Below are 15470 nucleotides of genomic sequence, written 5' to 3' on the forward strand. Positions count from 1 at the left end.
AAATTAGTGGTAGTAATTATATTACTGCCACAATTATCCTTTTATTTATTAAAAGTAGTTTTCAATAATTTAATCATTTAAGTGACGATTAAATAAATAATTTAGCTATTGTTTCTATCATTTAGTGCATCTAAGCATTTTATAAAATTTTGGGTTCACCACCCTGATCATATATGATTTATTTGCTACACTTTGAACATTTTAGATTTGACTTTAGAAAACTTTTATCGTTTAACTTTATTTTAAGTTAGAATTCGAAAGGGACGTGATACACCCAAGATTAAAAATAGTAACCATGGTGACGTGGCATCATTATCGTGAGATTACTGTAGCCTAATTATCCGGACGTCACAATTCTCCTCCACTACAAGAAATCTCGTCCCGAGATTTAGGAGGGGACTAAGGGAAAGATGTGGCTACGAAATTCTATCGAGTCTTCTCGGTCTTGGTTGCTCTTCTCGAAGAGGTTGATCCACTACGCTGATGTATTCATTCCCCTGCTCCGGGTCATCATGATGAAGCCGGCATCCTTTTCTTCAAGATCTCCATCGTCCTTATGGAAAAGATAAGGGAGGGAGACTCGGGAAGGACGGAGCTCAACACAAGCTAGGTACCTGGGGGCTATCTCAGTGAACAAGGCATAGAGGCATCTCTTGAGATGAAATTCAAGAGATTCATCAAGAGCAAGGCAAGAAGGTGCACTAAGAAATTTCAAGCGGATAGGCAATCGTTTGTTGCCTGAAATAGAGTGTGAAAGGTGTTCAGAGCAATGAACAAGAATGTTGCATCCAATACCGGAATGAAATATGGCAGGGAAGTTAGGTCGTGAATTACATACGAAACCAAGCGCGAGGAATAGCTTTGGAAACCGGGGGTGTACATGAGAGTCAGGTTTCGATCTTGTGGAACTGTGGGTTATGGGCCCACCATGTGGGATAAAAGTAGGAGGGGTGACATCTTGCATGGTCACGATAGCAAGGCATGTCAGAGGCTAGTCTGTCAGTTATGTCGGCAACAACATCGATACCAAGGGCGAGGGACGAAGAGAACCATTCTCCTGCTCGTTGAACGAGGCGGACCAATAGGCAAAGTTCTCGTCCATCGGTGGTTACCGGGATGCTATCAACAATGGTAACACGGTCTTACTGACAGAGTTGTACAACGAGGTGATTATCACTGCTCAGTTAAATCAGATTACAAGAAAGCTTAACAAGACAATGGAAGGGAAAATGTGATTATCAGGTTTAACAGAAGAAAGGAAAGGAAAATGTGTTTTAAACACATAATTCAGGGATATATCCTTCCCAAGGACAAGCAGAGCATGATATCCGTGGCAGGATATCATGTAGAAAACCCATTAAGTAAGGGGAGAGAAATTTCATGACATTACCCATACAACGGTGTTTGGATAATGGTTAAAGAAAACTTAGCATTGCGCTTTCAATGCTCTTATTGAAAATCGGAGTACCACAGACATGCTTCGAGATAGCGTTGGCGTGGTATTCAAGTAAGGTCAGACTTAGGATGCATAAAGGATTCATCAGGAACAACTTGTAGAATAAGTCTTATGATTTCCTCAAGGAAGAATCGCTAAGCTAGCTAAAAAGGGAACTGTAACAATAGGTCCTCTGGCCAGGGGTGATAGGCATGACCTCACCTTACCGGTATATAAGGACCAATGTTATAACTCTTGGAAATAAGTCCTAACCATCATATCTGACCGAGATTCAGATCTGATTGGTGTCAGGATAACTCAGACTCAGGATGCCTGAGAAGAAAGGTGCAACACAAATTGCCGAGATGACATTGTAAGATTCTCGGGAATTGAACTATGGAAGCGAGTTCCGAAACAAGAGTTCATCATTAAATCAAGGAGATAATGAGGAGGTGGCTGATGAACTCAGCGACAATTCAAAGAGTTTTCCAAAAGATGGATTTCCACAATTAAGTGAACAAGGAGATAACCTTAGTCAAATCAAATGACTTAATGATGTATGCTGGAGGGAACCATACACAATTAAACATTGGTTGAAAGGTGCACCCGAAATATGGGTTGGGTTGCACGACCAACGTCGGAATGGCGATTGGGCAACCAACACACCAAATTGGAATCATTGTCCAATAACTCTGAAGCAATAGGGTTGCTAGTGATATTAGATTTGCACAACGGAGTTCACTCAACACGGGGACCAAGTAAGGAATGGTGATGGCGAGAAGCATCACTGTATCACGAATTCTTAAGAGGTGGTGAAATTCTCACAACATTGATGACATAATAGAAGGTAATGTTCCAAGGTAAAGAAAACCAATTGCTGGATAGCAAGGAACTGAAGGTATAACACCAAACACGAACACGCTTGTGTTGGTGGGAAGGCAATAAATGGTCGATGATAACACAAATCATCGAGGGCGAGGATGGTATTTCTCGTCATGAATTCGATTGGTATCCTGGAAAGAGTTAAAATTATGATGATGATCACAACAAATTTTGCCGAGAGGCTCCATGAGGATGCAATCGCTTGGCGATGACATCAAGCCAAGGGAATGGTGAAGCAAAAGGTTATTATAACCATAGATAAGATGCCATCTCAGAATTCAGAGTTGTCTCTCAAGACAACCAATATGATGGTGAAAGTTCGATGTAAGCTTAGAGCATTGTCGGGATTGTGTCTCGAGGATGAAGGACATAGGTAGAATGGTCAAGCAGTCAGCCTGACGATGATGATGTGGTCAATCAGCTGGGAATGACACGATCGAGTACAAACTCGTATGCATTGAAGGTTACTAAGAGTTGTTGAATCGCAGTGCGGACTCGATTCAGTTATCGATGTCTTTGAGTGTTAAATTACTCAGAGCTCATGAAAAATTTGAATCAATGAGAATGTAGCACTTGATGAAGAACTCATAAGAGGTTATGCAGTTCCGTGATAATCTTGAGATACTAGGGGGTAATACTCGACGACAAATGAAAGTAGAGGTTGGTCTGGGGTATTACTCCGCAGAAGACAAGTGCTTAAACTTGCACGAGAAATTGTATTTAAAGAAGAACATGGTCGGAACCACGATTGCAAAAGGCCAGATCCCAGATACAAGATGAACTTATACCAAAGGAATAATTAATTAAGAGAAGCTTTAATGATAAGATCTACATCGTGTCCATGGGCATGAACGCAAGGTTCAAGGTCGACTCCCACTTCTTCAATGCATAACTTTTCATTCACCTCTCGTATTTCAAAAATGACATTACTTGTTGAAAGTTTTTACCTGGTGCAATACCATATAAGTATGACCCGTGAAATCTTTTGGGTTCACACAGTTTTAGAGAAGGCATATGTTCAACCCATAGGGGCTTCTTAGAAACATATACCACAAGTTTCATGAGTAAATATTACCAGCTCGAAAGCAGAGCATGGTTGGCAAAAGGAGAGGATACAAATTACCAAAGGCATTATGTATCGGAGAAAGAACTCACAAGGTGATTAATTACGAATGACATTGTCGGATAATAATCCAACAGTGGATATGGTGACCCACAATGGAGCTGATGTGAGTATCGATACCCAATCAGAGGAAGAAAGAATGCAAATGCATCGTTTTACAGAATATCTGAATAATTCAACGTTTAAATAACAAAGGAATTATGATTTTCAAATCAAGGGATCAGGAGCAAACGCTTTGATCAAGGACGGACAAGTTGAATAGACTTAGGGGTACAATCGATGGCAATCTGATTGGCCGAGGACCAGCTCACGTTTTAAATGACATCTGAGCTGGAAGGATGAATTTTATGATCTGAGTGAGGATTGCGAGCATTCGCAACATATTGAGTCAATGGACTCAAAATGATATTGACAAAGGTTGCCAATAAGATTGCTATACTTATGGGATTAACCATAATGCAAGCAAGCAAGAATTTCAGGAGCAATAGGTTGCTGAGGATCTTCGGAAGACCGAATGGTATTTCGAAGAATTTTGTGAACTGCATGAATATCTGGGGATGAGCGGATACTCGATAAGTGCGAGAATTATCCGTTTGGGTATTCAGGTGACAATGAACAGCAAGGCACTAAGGTCAAAGGATTATCGAAACAACGACGAGTATTTCGGGGTATCTTGTAATAACAAGACCAACTGGGGATGAATGTACGAATGACAACTGCAAGTAGTTATCATAAGGGTTGACGGTAGAAGAGAAATTGTAAATGCGATGAACACAAGTTCTCGGGTTAATAGCGGAGAATATCTTCAGGGTCTTCTGGTGCAGCAGACGATCCTCAATAACAAGGGGCTCTCCGGGTGAAAGTGATAACGAGATCTTAATGTTAGATTTAGCAAAATCATTTAAACCCGAATAGAAGAGAGGTCGGAGTCCCAGAGTATAGGTCGAGGAATAAAAGATACTACTACCACACAATGGCGACGTGGGCCCATGGGCCACACAGCCATGTTAGTAAAATAGTTTTCATCGACTAGACTCAACTTCGGCCAAGGAGTTGGAAAGGGGGATTCCTACAGGCAGTCGGCTCTGATACCAACTTGTGACGCCCCCGATTCAATCGTACACTAATCATACACGCAAACGTGTACGATCAAGATCAGGGACTCACGGGAAGATATCACAACACAACTCTACAAATAAAATAAGTCATACAAGCATCATATTACAAGCCAGGGGCCTCGAGGGCTCGAATACAAGAGCTCGATCATAGAAGAGTCAGCGGAAGCAACAATATCTGAGTACAGACATAAGTTAAACAAGGTTGCCTTAAGAAGGCTAGCACAAACTGGGATACGGATCGAAAGAGGCGCAGGCCTCCTGCCTGGGATCCTCCTAACTACTCCTGGTCGTCGTCAGCGGGCATCACGTAGTAGTAGGCACCTCCGGTGTAGTAGGAGTCGTCGTCGACGGTGGCGTCTGGCTCCTGGGCTCCAACATCTGGTTGCGACAACCAGGAAGAAAGGAAAGGGGGGAAAAGGGGGAGAAAGCAACCGTGAGTACTCATCCAAAGTACTCGCAAGCAAGGAGCTACACTACATATGTATGCATTGGTATCAACTGGAATAAGGCTATTATATGTGGGCTGGACTGCAGAAAGCCGGAATAAGAGGGGGATAGCTAGTCCTTTCGAAGACTACGCTTCTGGCAGCCTCCGTCTTGCAGCATGTAGAAGAGAGTAGACTGAAGTCCTCCAAGCAGCATCGTATAGCATAATCCTAACCGATGATCCTCCCCTCGTCGCCCTGTGAGAGAGCGACCACCGGTTGTATCTGGCACTTGGAAGGGTGTGTTTTATTAAGTATCCGGTTCTAGTTGTCATAAGGTCAAGGTACAACTCCAAATCGTCCTGTTACCGAAGATCACGGCCATTCGAATAGATTAACTTCCCTGCAGGGGTGCACCACATACCCCAACACGCTCGATCCCATTTGGCCGGACACACTTTCCTGGGTCATGCCCGGCCTCGGAAGATCAACACGTCGCAGCCCCACCTAGACCAACAGAGAGGTCAGCACGCCGGTCTAAACCTAAGCGCCCAGGGGTCTGGGCCCATCGCCCTTAGCACACCTGCACGTTGCGTGGGCGGCCGGAAGCAGACCTAGCCTAGTGGCGTTCCAGTCCAATCCAGCGCGCGCCGCTCTGTCGCTGACGTCAAGAAGGCTTCGGCTGATACCACGACGCCGGGATACCCATAACTACTCCCGCGTAGATGGTTAGTGCGTATAGACCAAATGGCCAGACTCAGATCAAATACCCAGATCTCGTTAAGCGTGTTAAGTATCCGCGAACGTCGACCAGGTCCAGGCCCACCTCTCTCCTAGGTGGTCGGAACCTGCCCTGCCGCTCCGCCTCAAAACTCCACTCGCGGGTGCTCCTCAAGCCGACCCGTCTTTAGTCACCACATGTATCATGTATAAAGCATATAGTATATACCCGTGATCAACTCCCGAGTGATCACGGCCCGATAGTATAGCATGGCAGACGGACAAGGATGTAGGGCCACTGATGAAAATACTAGCATCCTATACTAAGCATTAGGATTGCAGGTAAAGGTAACAACAGTAGTAGCAAGGACAGGCTATGCATCAATATAGGATTAACGGGAAGCAGTAACATGCTACACTACTCTAATGCAAGCAGTATAGAGAAGAGTAGGCGATATCTGGTGATCAAAGGGGGGGGCTTGCCTGGTTGCTCTGGCAAGAGAGAGGGATCGTCAACTCCGTAGTCGTACTGGGTAGCAGCGGCGTCGGTCCCGGTGTCTAGCGAGAGAAGAGGGGGGAGAAACAATAAATATTTAAGCGAACAGATGCATAGCGATGCATGACATGACAAGTATCGGTGCTAGGGGTGCCCTATCGCGGTATGAGGTGATACCGGTGAAGGGGGGAAAACATCCGGGAAAGTATCCCCGGTGTTTCGCGTTTTCGGACAGATGAAACAGAGGGGGAAAGTTGCGTGTTCGCTATGCTAGCGATGCGTGGCGGATAAACGGGCTGCGTATTCAAATTCGTCTCGTCGTTTTGAGCAACTTTCATGTACAAAGTTTTTCCATCTAAGCTACGGTTTATTTTATATTAATTTTAAAAGATTTAATCATTTTTAGAATTTATTTAATTATTTAACTCTAACATTATCCAGAATAGTGTATGCTGACGTCAGCATGACGTCAGCAGTCAACGTTGACCGTTGACCTGGTCAACCTACTGTGTGGGTCCAGTGGGACCCACCTGTCATTCACTGTTTAGTTAATAATCAGTAGTTCACTAGGTTAATTAGTCATTAGGTTAATTATACTTAATTAGTTAAATTAATCATAGTTAATTAAATTAATTATTTAATTAATTAATTTTAATATTAATATTATTAATATATATATTTTTTTTATCTCTTTTTTTTAACAGAAACGTTCTGTGGGGGCTAGGCCCCACACGTCATTGGCCTAGGGGGGCCTTGCGGGCGTTGGGTGCAGGCCGCGGGCGCCACCCGTTAACGGGCGAACTCGGGCGGCCGCTGCAGGCGCGCGGGCCAGCACCGGCGAGGCGGGCTGGGCGCCGGCTGCAGGCGAGAGGGGAGGCGGGCCACGGCAGGGCGTGGCCGGCGGCGCTGCAGCGTCCACGGCGCCGGACCGGGAAGGCGCGGGCGTCGGCGCCCGATGCGGCCAGCGAGAGGGGAGGAAGAAGGGGGGTGGCGCGTGGCTCGTGGCCGCGGCCAGAGCAGCGACGCGACGGGCCGTGAGGAGGCCGGAGTGGCGCCGGGCAGGGGACGGTGACAAACGCGGCGGAGGCTGCGAGGGGAGCGGTGGCCGGAGTTACGGGTGGTGGGGAGGACATGCAGGAGCTCGTATCCGAGCTCGGGAAGGCACAGGGGGGGTGGCGGAGCTCACAGCGATGCTGTAGGGACGGACAGCGGGCTCGGGGTGGTCCGACGAGGTAGATCGACGACGGGGGCGAGGTGGCAGCGACGGCGAATGGCGTCGGGTCGACGACGAGGCGAGGCGGCGGCTTCAGCTGGGCGCCGCGCGAGGGAGAGGAGGGGCGAGGAGTCCGGGAGGGGCGGCGCCGACGACGGCTTGCATCGGGCGCAGGGGTGAGGCGGCGGGGCCGAGGCGCCGTCTCCCTCCATCTAGATCGGGGGGGGGCGAGGGAGACGCGCGGGGGAGGTTGAGGCGGAGGGCGGCGAATGGCGAGGCGGAGATGAGGAGGGCGGCAGCAGGGCGGCGCCGGCGACGGGCGCCGTCGTCGAGGTCGCGGGCGGGGCGGGATCGGGGCGATCCCGATTCAGATCGAGGAGGAGCGGGCGGCGTGGGGATCGAGCGAGTGGGGGGACGGGGGTGGTTAGGGTTCGGTCGACGGGGGGTTAAGGGGAGTGGGGTGGGCCGGCCTGGTGGCCCTATGGCCTGCTGGGCCATGGTCCAGCGGGGGGGGATCTTCTATTTTTTTTTGTTTAACTGTTTATAACATTTTTCTTTTACGGTTTTAATTCATACTATTTTTGTTTTATGAAATATAATTCTAGCACCTAAATTAGTGGTAGTAATTATATTACTGCCACAATTATCCTTTTATTTATTAAAAGTAGTTTTCAATAATTTAATCATTTAAGTGATGATTAAATAAATAATTTAGCTATTGTTTCTATCATTTAGTGCATCTAAGCATTTTATAAAATTTTGGGTTCACCACCCTGATCATATATGATTTATTTGCTACACTTTGAACATTTTAGATTTGACTTTAGAAAACTTTTATCGTTTAACTTTATTTTAAGTTAGAATTCGAAAGGGACGTGATACACTGCAAGATTAAAAATAGTAACCATGGTGACGTGGCATCATTATCGTGAGATTACTGTAGCCTAATTATCCGGACGTCACAGTGCCGTCGGCGACGGGCAGGAAGATGGCGCAGCCGTCCTGGAGCGCGGGCGGGACGGGAGGGCCGGTGGTCAGTCCGGTGGTCTCCGTGTCGTAGACAAGGGTGGCGGGGTGCTCGTTGCTTTGCTACGATTATGCGGCTGCTGCCCATGGCGGCGAAGGACATGCAGTGGATGCGTCCGGGGGGAGAAGGCAGAGGACGGGGGGCTCGTCGGTGAGGACGAGGTCGTCGGGGCTGTCGGCGTCGATCTTGCGGATGGTGAAGCCCTTGTCCCAGTCGTCCAGCACCAGGTAGAGGTGCTTCTGTACCTTTCTGCTTGGCTGCTCGTTGTCGTGCCCCTGAAAGACTGTCGCCGTTTATGCATCCTTGCTTCCCCTCGGCCTCTGATGTCGGAGTTGATTTTCTCCTGATTCGTCATCGAGTTGTGTGAAGATCCGATTTTTGGGGCATGTTTGGTTCCTTGGGTCGCACCTGCGTCGCATCCACTATGCAATTTTCCCTACGTTTGGTAGGTTGCACGTCTCACTGGGCCAGGCCCGACGGATGCAAACTCAGGCTCCCAGCCAGGCTGAGGGGAAACGCAGGGATAGGCCGTTTCCGTGAGCCAGGCCCGCGCCTGCACCCGCGCGTGCAGAGTCGCGAGCTAGGTCTCCTCTTCCGGTCGTCTCAGCTCGCATTTTCCCCCGTTTCCCCCGCCGCTCTCTTCTCTGGTGCCACGCCGCATCTCCTCGTCGGTGTCGAGGCAAAGCTCTCCTTCTCCCTTTCCCCTTCCTTTCTTCCCGAGCTCTGGCCCCTCCCTCTCGTTCCCAGCTATTGGCGACTTACTTGCCGTCGCTCGCGGCCGCCCGCCCGATCTGGCCGTGATAGCAAGCAAGGGACTCCGGCGGCACGTACACCACCTGCGCGCGCACCGGCCGTGCGTTCGCGGCCGCCCGCACGATCCCGCGTGTGAGCAAGCACGGACCCGCATGCTGTGCCCTTGTTGATTTTGCATATTTCTCTGTTAAGAATAATTTGTGCATACTTTTCTTTTGATTTGATCTGGAGGAAGAAGAACAAGAGAGAGAAGCTAGTTTTGTTTTGTATTTGTGTCGTGGGGATCAAGAGATCAGCAATACACGGTAAAAAAAAGGTGCCTTAGGAGGGCTTGCTGTTCTGTGCATGTATGTTAAATATAGGACCTCATGATATTGGAATACACATATTTGGTTTCATTCCTTGTTTAGCTACTCTTTGATTCACATGATCTTCATACGAAGTTTGCAAGATTCAGAATATTATGATTTCTTATCTGTGTTTGAATCAAAATGTTTTTTTACTTCAGTCAGCAAAGATATCTAAGTTGGAGTGCATGTCACCAAAGCAATCTTTTAATTATTTTATATACATGTACAAACACCTAGAATCAGATTCCACATCTATCATATTGTTCAGCCTCATGCATCCTACCAAACAACACCTGAGGTGAGCCTGGTCCATATCATGCAAGTACACCAAACACACATCTCAACTCCTTCTTGCATCAGCTCAACCAGGCCAGCCCCAGCCAAGCTCCTTCATGCAATGCAGGTTGGATGCGTCCAGGGAACCAAACACGCCCGCATCTTAGGTGACTGCCAAATGTGATGAGAGAGATTTGAAATCGGTGCTTGGGCTTGGTTTGCAATCGACTCAATCTTGCTTGCTAGTAAGAGGAGGAGGTACTTGTAGTCGTAGAGAGAGCCCGCTAGGTTGAAGAAAAGAATTGTCCAGTTAATATACGGAATACCGGGTGAAAACCATACGCGACCACTGAAAAAAATCCACACACCACTTTAAAGAGGGCCTCGTCGAGACAACATGCATACGTCATCGTCTTCACGCCTCTCCTAGAGGCGTCCTCAACATCTCTAACTCTGAGCAAATGACTCCAACTTTGTCATCGACGATCATCAACTCAATCCACACTGTAACATACGTGTGAAGCTACATGAAGATCCGCATCAAAACTGAGGCACAACGGGTATAATCCGTTAACAAACAAATTTATTCATGGTTAGTAATTTGATCTGGACTCTATCTCAAAAGCCAATTGAATAAGCTAGGATTTTATCTGTATTAAAGATGAACTCTTTGGAAGGACAATATAAAAAAGTCCTATCTACTAGTCTCAGATATGCGAGTTGTGAGCGACACCTCAAAAAAGCAAAGAACCCTAAATTTCTAACACACATCGCGGCTGTGTCATTTGGATGTCGCTGTGCTACAACTACGACACGTAAATTAATGAAGTACTCCCTTTGTTCATAAATGTAAGATGTTCTAACTTTTTTTCTGAATCGAATGTATATATACATGTTTTAGTGTGTTTGTTCATTCATTTTAGTCTGTATGTATATCGTTCATATTAGAATATCCAACACATCTTATATTTGTGAACGGAGGGAGTATGCTATTTTAGATACAACACTGCTATGCACACTATGAATCCATGCACGATGCACACACGACAGGCTACATACATCACTGGATTACCTCTTTTTTTTTTAATCTGCATGGCTTCTAATTGCATCGGCCGCAAATCGTGCAAGAGCATGTCGTGTGTACATCACATATACGAGTACCTGATTCACCTAAAAAAAATATACTATACCTGATGAGTTGTCTACATTTTGTTTTTCAATAAATATGAATTTATGCTCCATAATATATCTACTAGATGAAGAAAAAAAAACAGTCATTACTGTATCGGCGTCGACACGGCCGTGCTCGTCGTACAGAGGCCCAAGCCGGCCGTGCGGCCTCCGCAACCGCCAGACTGCCGCCGCCCCCTCGTGGAGGAGCGCTCGCTGCAACGGCCTTCGCCGCAGCCGCCACACGCCGCTATCGCTGTATTATTAGTATCACCGCCACCGCATCGCGCCTCTCGGCAGCACCCAGCGGGTTACCTTTGCCCTTTCCACGGAACGCGCCGAACCTGTTCGGCGATTTGCCTAGGAACGGACTGGCGCTTGAGATGCTTGCAACAAGTTGCACCTGAGGCTCAGGTAACTACAGGACTCGTATATGCTCTCATTACAATAATCCTGAAGCTGTCATTTTTGTTAGTGGTAGTTTTGGAACATAACATAACTTTTTTGCAAGGTTATGTTTTGCAATAAATCTGCAACCATACCTACAGGTTATATAGTTCCAGAGAAGCGCACAAAACAATTTTATTACTAGATTACGTTCTCAATTTATTGTGCTGCCAGATTATAAGTGGAAATGAACATTTAGGCATAGTAACATCGATTGCATCTCAGGATGATGCAACTGACCATATTTTCTTTTGAGGGAACGTGGGGAGGGGAGGGTTACAAGTTGTAAGGTTTCAGATTACAGGGGAATCAGAGGTTCAGGGATTCTATGTAGGAGATCCAGGCCAGCATGCCTCCCCGTTTGTGAGCTTCAATCTACTGTCCTACAAATGACTATGGAAGTAGCCTTAAAGACGATCAGAATATTCTATCACAACAACCCCCTAACTGGATCATCTTTATTAAAGGAAACCACTTGGGATTCTTTTCTCTCTTTTTTTGCATGAAAAATACCACTTTGAATGATCCCATCAGTTAACCAAACTCTGATTTGCATCAAATAAACTTTTGAAGTCGTGACGGTGTAACCAGCTCGTGCGCCCACACCAAAGAACTTTATTAATTTTGTTTCAGATTCTTCTCTTGGCTTGGACTTGGCTGTTAAGTACAGAGAGTAGGCAGAGGTAAAGCTATATATACAATGATAAATTTAAGTTTCGGTGTATTATGTATCTTTCCGATGGAAATTTGGCAAATGTTGTGCGCCATCCACAGAAACTGCATAGAAGCCATCTTTGTTGCGGTATGATGGGGGAAGTCTTTAATCCTCTGCCCAGTGTCTACTATTCGGTGTCAAGAAGTTGTCTTCTCTCTATACCTCATGGAGTAGTGCACAAATTGCGCCAGATTCAGTAAGCTAAGAGCAGCCATCATCCAGAAGAAATAGTCCAAATGCCCTTCATTCAGATTATCCGGGATCCATCCAGGAGCATCACCGTGCGTCGTGGCCACCGCAACAACACTAAATACGAGCGCGTTGAAGTAAGCTGCGGACGCAACTGCAAGCTGCGCGAATGCTGCACAAAGGCTCTTCATGGTGTAAGGGGCCTCATCGTAGAAGAACTCCATCATGCCGATTCCTGCGAAAACCCCGGCTGCACCATGCGTTACATATGCAGGCACTTGCCACAGAATGCTCACTGGCACAGGCACATTCTTGTCTCTCAGACCGCTAGCTTGTGCTGTCGCCAGTCTCTTCATCTCGAGCATTGCTGAGTAGACCATGGTCAGCATGGACAGCGCAAAGCCAATTCCAAGGCGCTGCGTCGGCGAGAAGCCCTTCGCCTTGCCAGTATAACGCCGCGCGAGTGGCACTAGCATGGATTCGTAGATGAAAACCCCGATAAGGACGCTGAACACGCTGACAATAGAGAGGGAGGCAGGTGGGATTGCGAACTGGCCGACGTGGTTGTCCATGACCATCCCCTGCTCGGTAAACGTCGATGCAGTCTGCCCAGCGACTGCGTAGAAGATCATGAACGACGCCCAGACGTGGAACATCCGTAGCAGTATCTTCAACTCCTCAACTTGGGTCACTGTGCAGAGACTCCATGAACACAACGGCAACACCGTGCATGTCTGGTCTAACGGGGGCGGCACTGTGGCAGCCTTGTCTAGAAACCTGAAGATTGCAATCACATAATTATAACTTGTAGATATAAGAGGTAAGCTCTCGCATTTAAGTTTACTCATAGATGCAGTCTCTAGATATGGTTTCATAGCAAATTTCTGATATCTTTTGTACTCGCAAATAAGATGTCACAGCTCACAAGTGAATTATTATCTTACACCGAAAGATGTCATAGCTCAATGAAAATGACTTGTTTTTAATTGTCAAATTTAGACAATAGGTTGACTTGAGTAATGCAATAATTGGAGTACCTGAATTGACTTGTATGCTGAATTTTGTGACTTGATTCAGCTGATGATGACGAACTGGGCAGCTCGTACAAGAGCGAGATATCATCTGGCAGTTGCACATGCCACTTCCTGACGGCCGCAACGAGCACCTGACAGATACTCGTGAATGGGCTTGCTCTCAGTTTCCTGAACCTGTACACTCTGGAGCCACCAACAAAAACTGCTAGGCCCAAGGCCATGAGCACCGTTGGGATTGCAAAACTGAGCCCCCACCCACCATTGTCCTGCAGCCAAACAAGCAGTGTGCTTGACAGAAGGGAGCCGAGATTGAGCAGGAAGTAGTACCAGTTGAAGAAGGAGCCCTTCTTCTCCAGCTCCGTCAGGTCTCTGCTGTCGAATTGGTCGGCACCGAAGGCTGACGCACAGGGTTTAATGCCACCGGTCCCAAGTGCGGCAAGATAGAGTCCCAGGTACACCACCACAGTACGATGAACATCACCATGGTAGTAGGATGTCGGGACTGTTGCTGCAACTGTGAGCACGAGCATTCCCTGTCAAAGTGAAAGTGTTCAGAGCTGCAATTGTTGTCATACAGATCTGGTCGGTTAGCTGTGCTAGCTGTACTTACGATGGTGTGCACTGGAAGGGAAACAACTATAGTCCAGTATCTTCCCAGATATGTGTCAGCCAAGAAGGCCCCAATAAGTGGTGTGAGGAAGCATGCGCCGACCCAGGCAGAGACATCCCGCGCAGCAGCGACCTTGCTTTCGTGGAGCACGGTGGTGAGGTAGGTTACCAAGTTGGTCGCGATTGCGAAGAAGGCGACGCATTTGCAGAACTCGACGCCTGAGATGCGTTGAGGTGGTCAGCAGTAAAAAGAGAAGAAGAGAAAAAACAGGATCAGTTTGCATGAGTGAATCGCTGTTGTCTGGTACCTAAAATCATGTAGCACGCCCTCCAATTGCCTGTGTTGCACTTCAGAGCAGGCTGATTGTTGATGTCAACAGATCCATCGCCGGTGTATTCTGAACCTACATCCTACATCGCGGTGCCAGGATATCCAGTTTGGAAATTTGCAACTGTGAATCTCTCGCGGAGGACCGACAAGAACTGAAGAATTACACCTGCTGACTGAAATTATTCTCATATATACTAGTGTTGGGCAGTACCTGACTATACGGTTGGAGATGAAGCAGGGGCCTCTCCTCGTCTGCTGCTGCTGCTTCCATGGCTGCTTGCAAGATGGAGCAGATGAGGGTTAAGGGATGGAGCTCAGCACCTAAAAGTTACCTGCATGTGCTCTTGTCTACTTTTGGTCTGAAGAGTGGTAGGTTGCTTATCAGTTATCACTAAGATATGGTAAAAAGGTGGCACGCTCATTCCAAAATGGAGGGATCACGTGTGTTGTGACTGCATTTTCTAGTGATTGAACTATGATTAAAGGGTTCGATTTTAGCTACAGACCACAGTGCTGTATCTATTCGCCTACATCAGGACCCACGGCCATGCCATCTCCTCTCTCTCTCTCTCACTCACTCCTTAGCAGCAGTGCTATTCTCCAACTTTTGTAGGAGACTAGGAGGTAATTTTTTTCCTTGATTCTGTTCAGAACTACTATATATGTGGACCTGACTGTACTTTTGAAATCACAAGGAGCAGACACACACCTTTGCAAATGCAATCAATGGCGCTGGTGGTGGCCTACTGAGAGGATTGAATATGTCGGAGGGGCAGAGCAGATGGTTAAAACAAATAGATGGGACGAAAATTTGAAAGGTGAGTCTGTCCATATCTAGTAGGGTCCAGAAGATGTTCCACCTGCAGCACAAAGCCAACTCTTTTCTGCTTGCTTTTGCCTCAGGTATTTTCATTAATAAGAGATATGAATACACCGGAGCACGCGTGTAGGCTGAACCACACTAATAAGAAATTAAGAATCATTAAACCACCCTCTAAACTTGGAAGAAAAGAGGTGATGCTATCCTGTCGAACTCCTTCCAACAACTTTAGGCCCATCATCACCAAATGCCAAAAGTTACGATCTGGTTGGTGAGCTCGGATCCTCTCAAGGGAGGCAGGCTAGTGCTTCTCTCTCACATATGATAGTCTATCTTG

General features: G+C 46.9%; 1 protein-coding gene and 1 long non-coding RNA gene across 3 annotated transcripts; one reads left to right on the plus strand and one right to left on the minus strand.

Moving 5' to 3' along the window:
- Positions 1 to 12008: 12008 nt before the first annotated feature.
- On the minus strand, positions 12009 to 14858 carry LOC125516196 (protein NRT1/ PTR FAMILY 8.3-like). The gene is made up of 5 exons (XM_048681678.1): positions 14525 to 14858; positions 14291 to 14393; positions 13984 to 14201; positions 13377 to 13906; positions 12009 to 13116 (listed from the first exon to the last, which is right to left on the minus strand). The coding sequence occupies exons 1-5, from the start codon at positions 14582 to 14584 to the stop codon at positions 12288 to 12290; spliced, it is 1740 nt and encodes a 579-aa protein (XP_048537635.1). The 5' UTR covers positions 14585 to 14858; the 3' UTR covers positions 12009 to 12287.
- Positions 14717 to 15464, plus strand: LOC125516197. 2 transcript variants are annotated; one of them, XR_007287282.1, is made up of 3 exons: positions 14717 to 14937; positions 15009 to 15131; positions 15217 to 15464. It is a non-coding gene; the product is annotated as an uncharacterized LOC125516197 (long non-coding RNA). The 2 variants fall into 2 exon arrangements; XR_007287283.1 differs by having other exon boundaries at positions 14801 to 14937; positions 15015 to 15131.
- Positions 15465 to 15470: the final 6 nt, after the last annotated feature.

This window comes from Triticum urartu, chromosome 6 (assembly GCF_003073215.2).
Source record: "Triticum urartu cultivar G1812 chromosome 6, Tu2.1, whole genome shotgun sequence".
NCBI lineage: Eukaryota > Viridiplantae > Streptophyta > Magnoliopsida > Poales > Poaceae > Triticum > Triticum urartu.

Excerpts from the sequence above, each read along its gene's own strand:
- LOC125516196 (XM_048681678.1), bottom strand. The coding sequence starts at position 14,584 with ATGGAAGCAGCAGCAGCAGACGAGGAGAGGCCCCTGCTTCATCTCCAA. Across the intron at positions 14,394-14,524 it reads ATCTCCAACCGTATAGTCAG|GATGTAGGTTCAGAATACAC; the intron begins GTACTGCCCAAC and ends ACCGCGATGTAG. Across the intron at positions 14,202-14,290 it reads GGCGTGCTACATGATTTTAG|GCGTCGAGTTCTGCAAATGC; the intron begins GTACCAGACAAC and ends AACGCATCTCAG.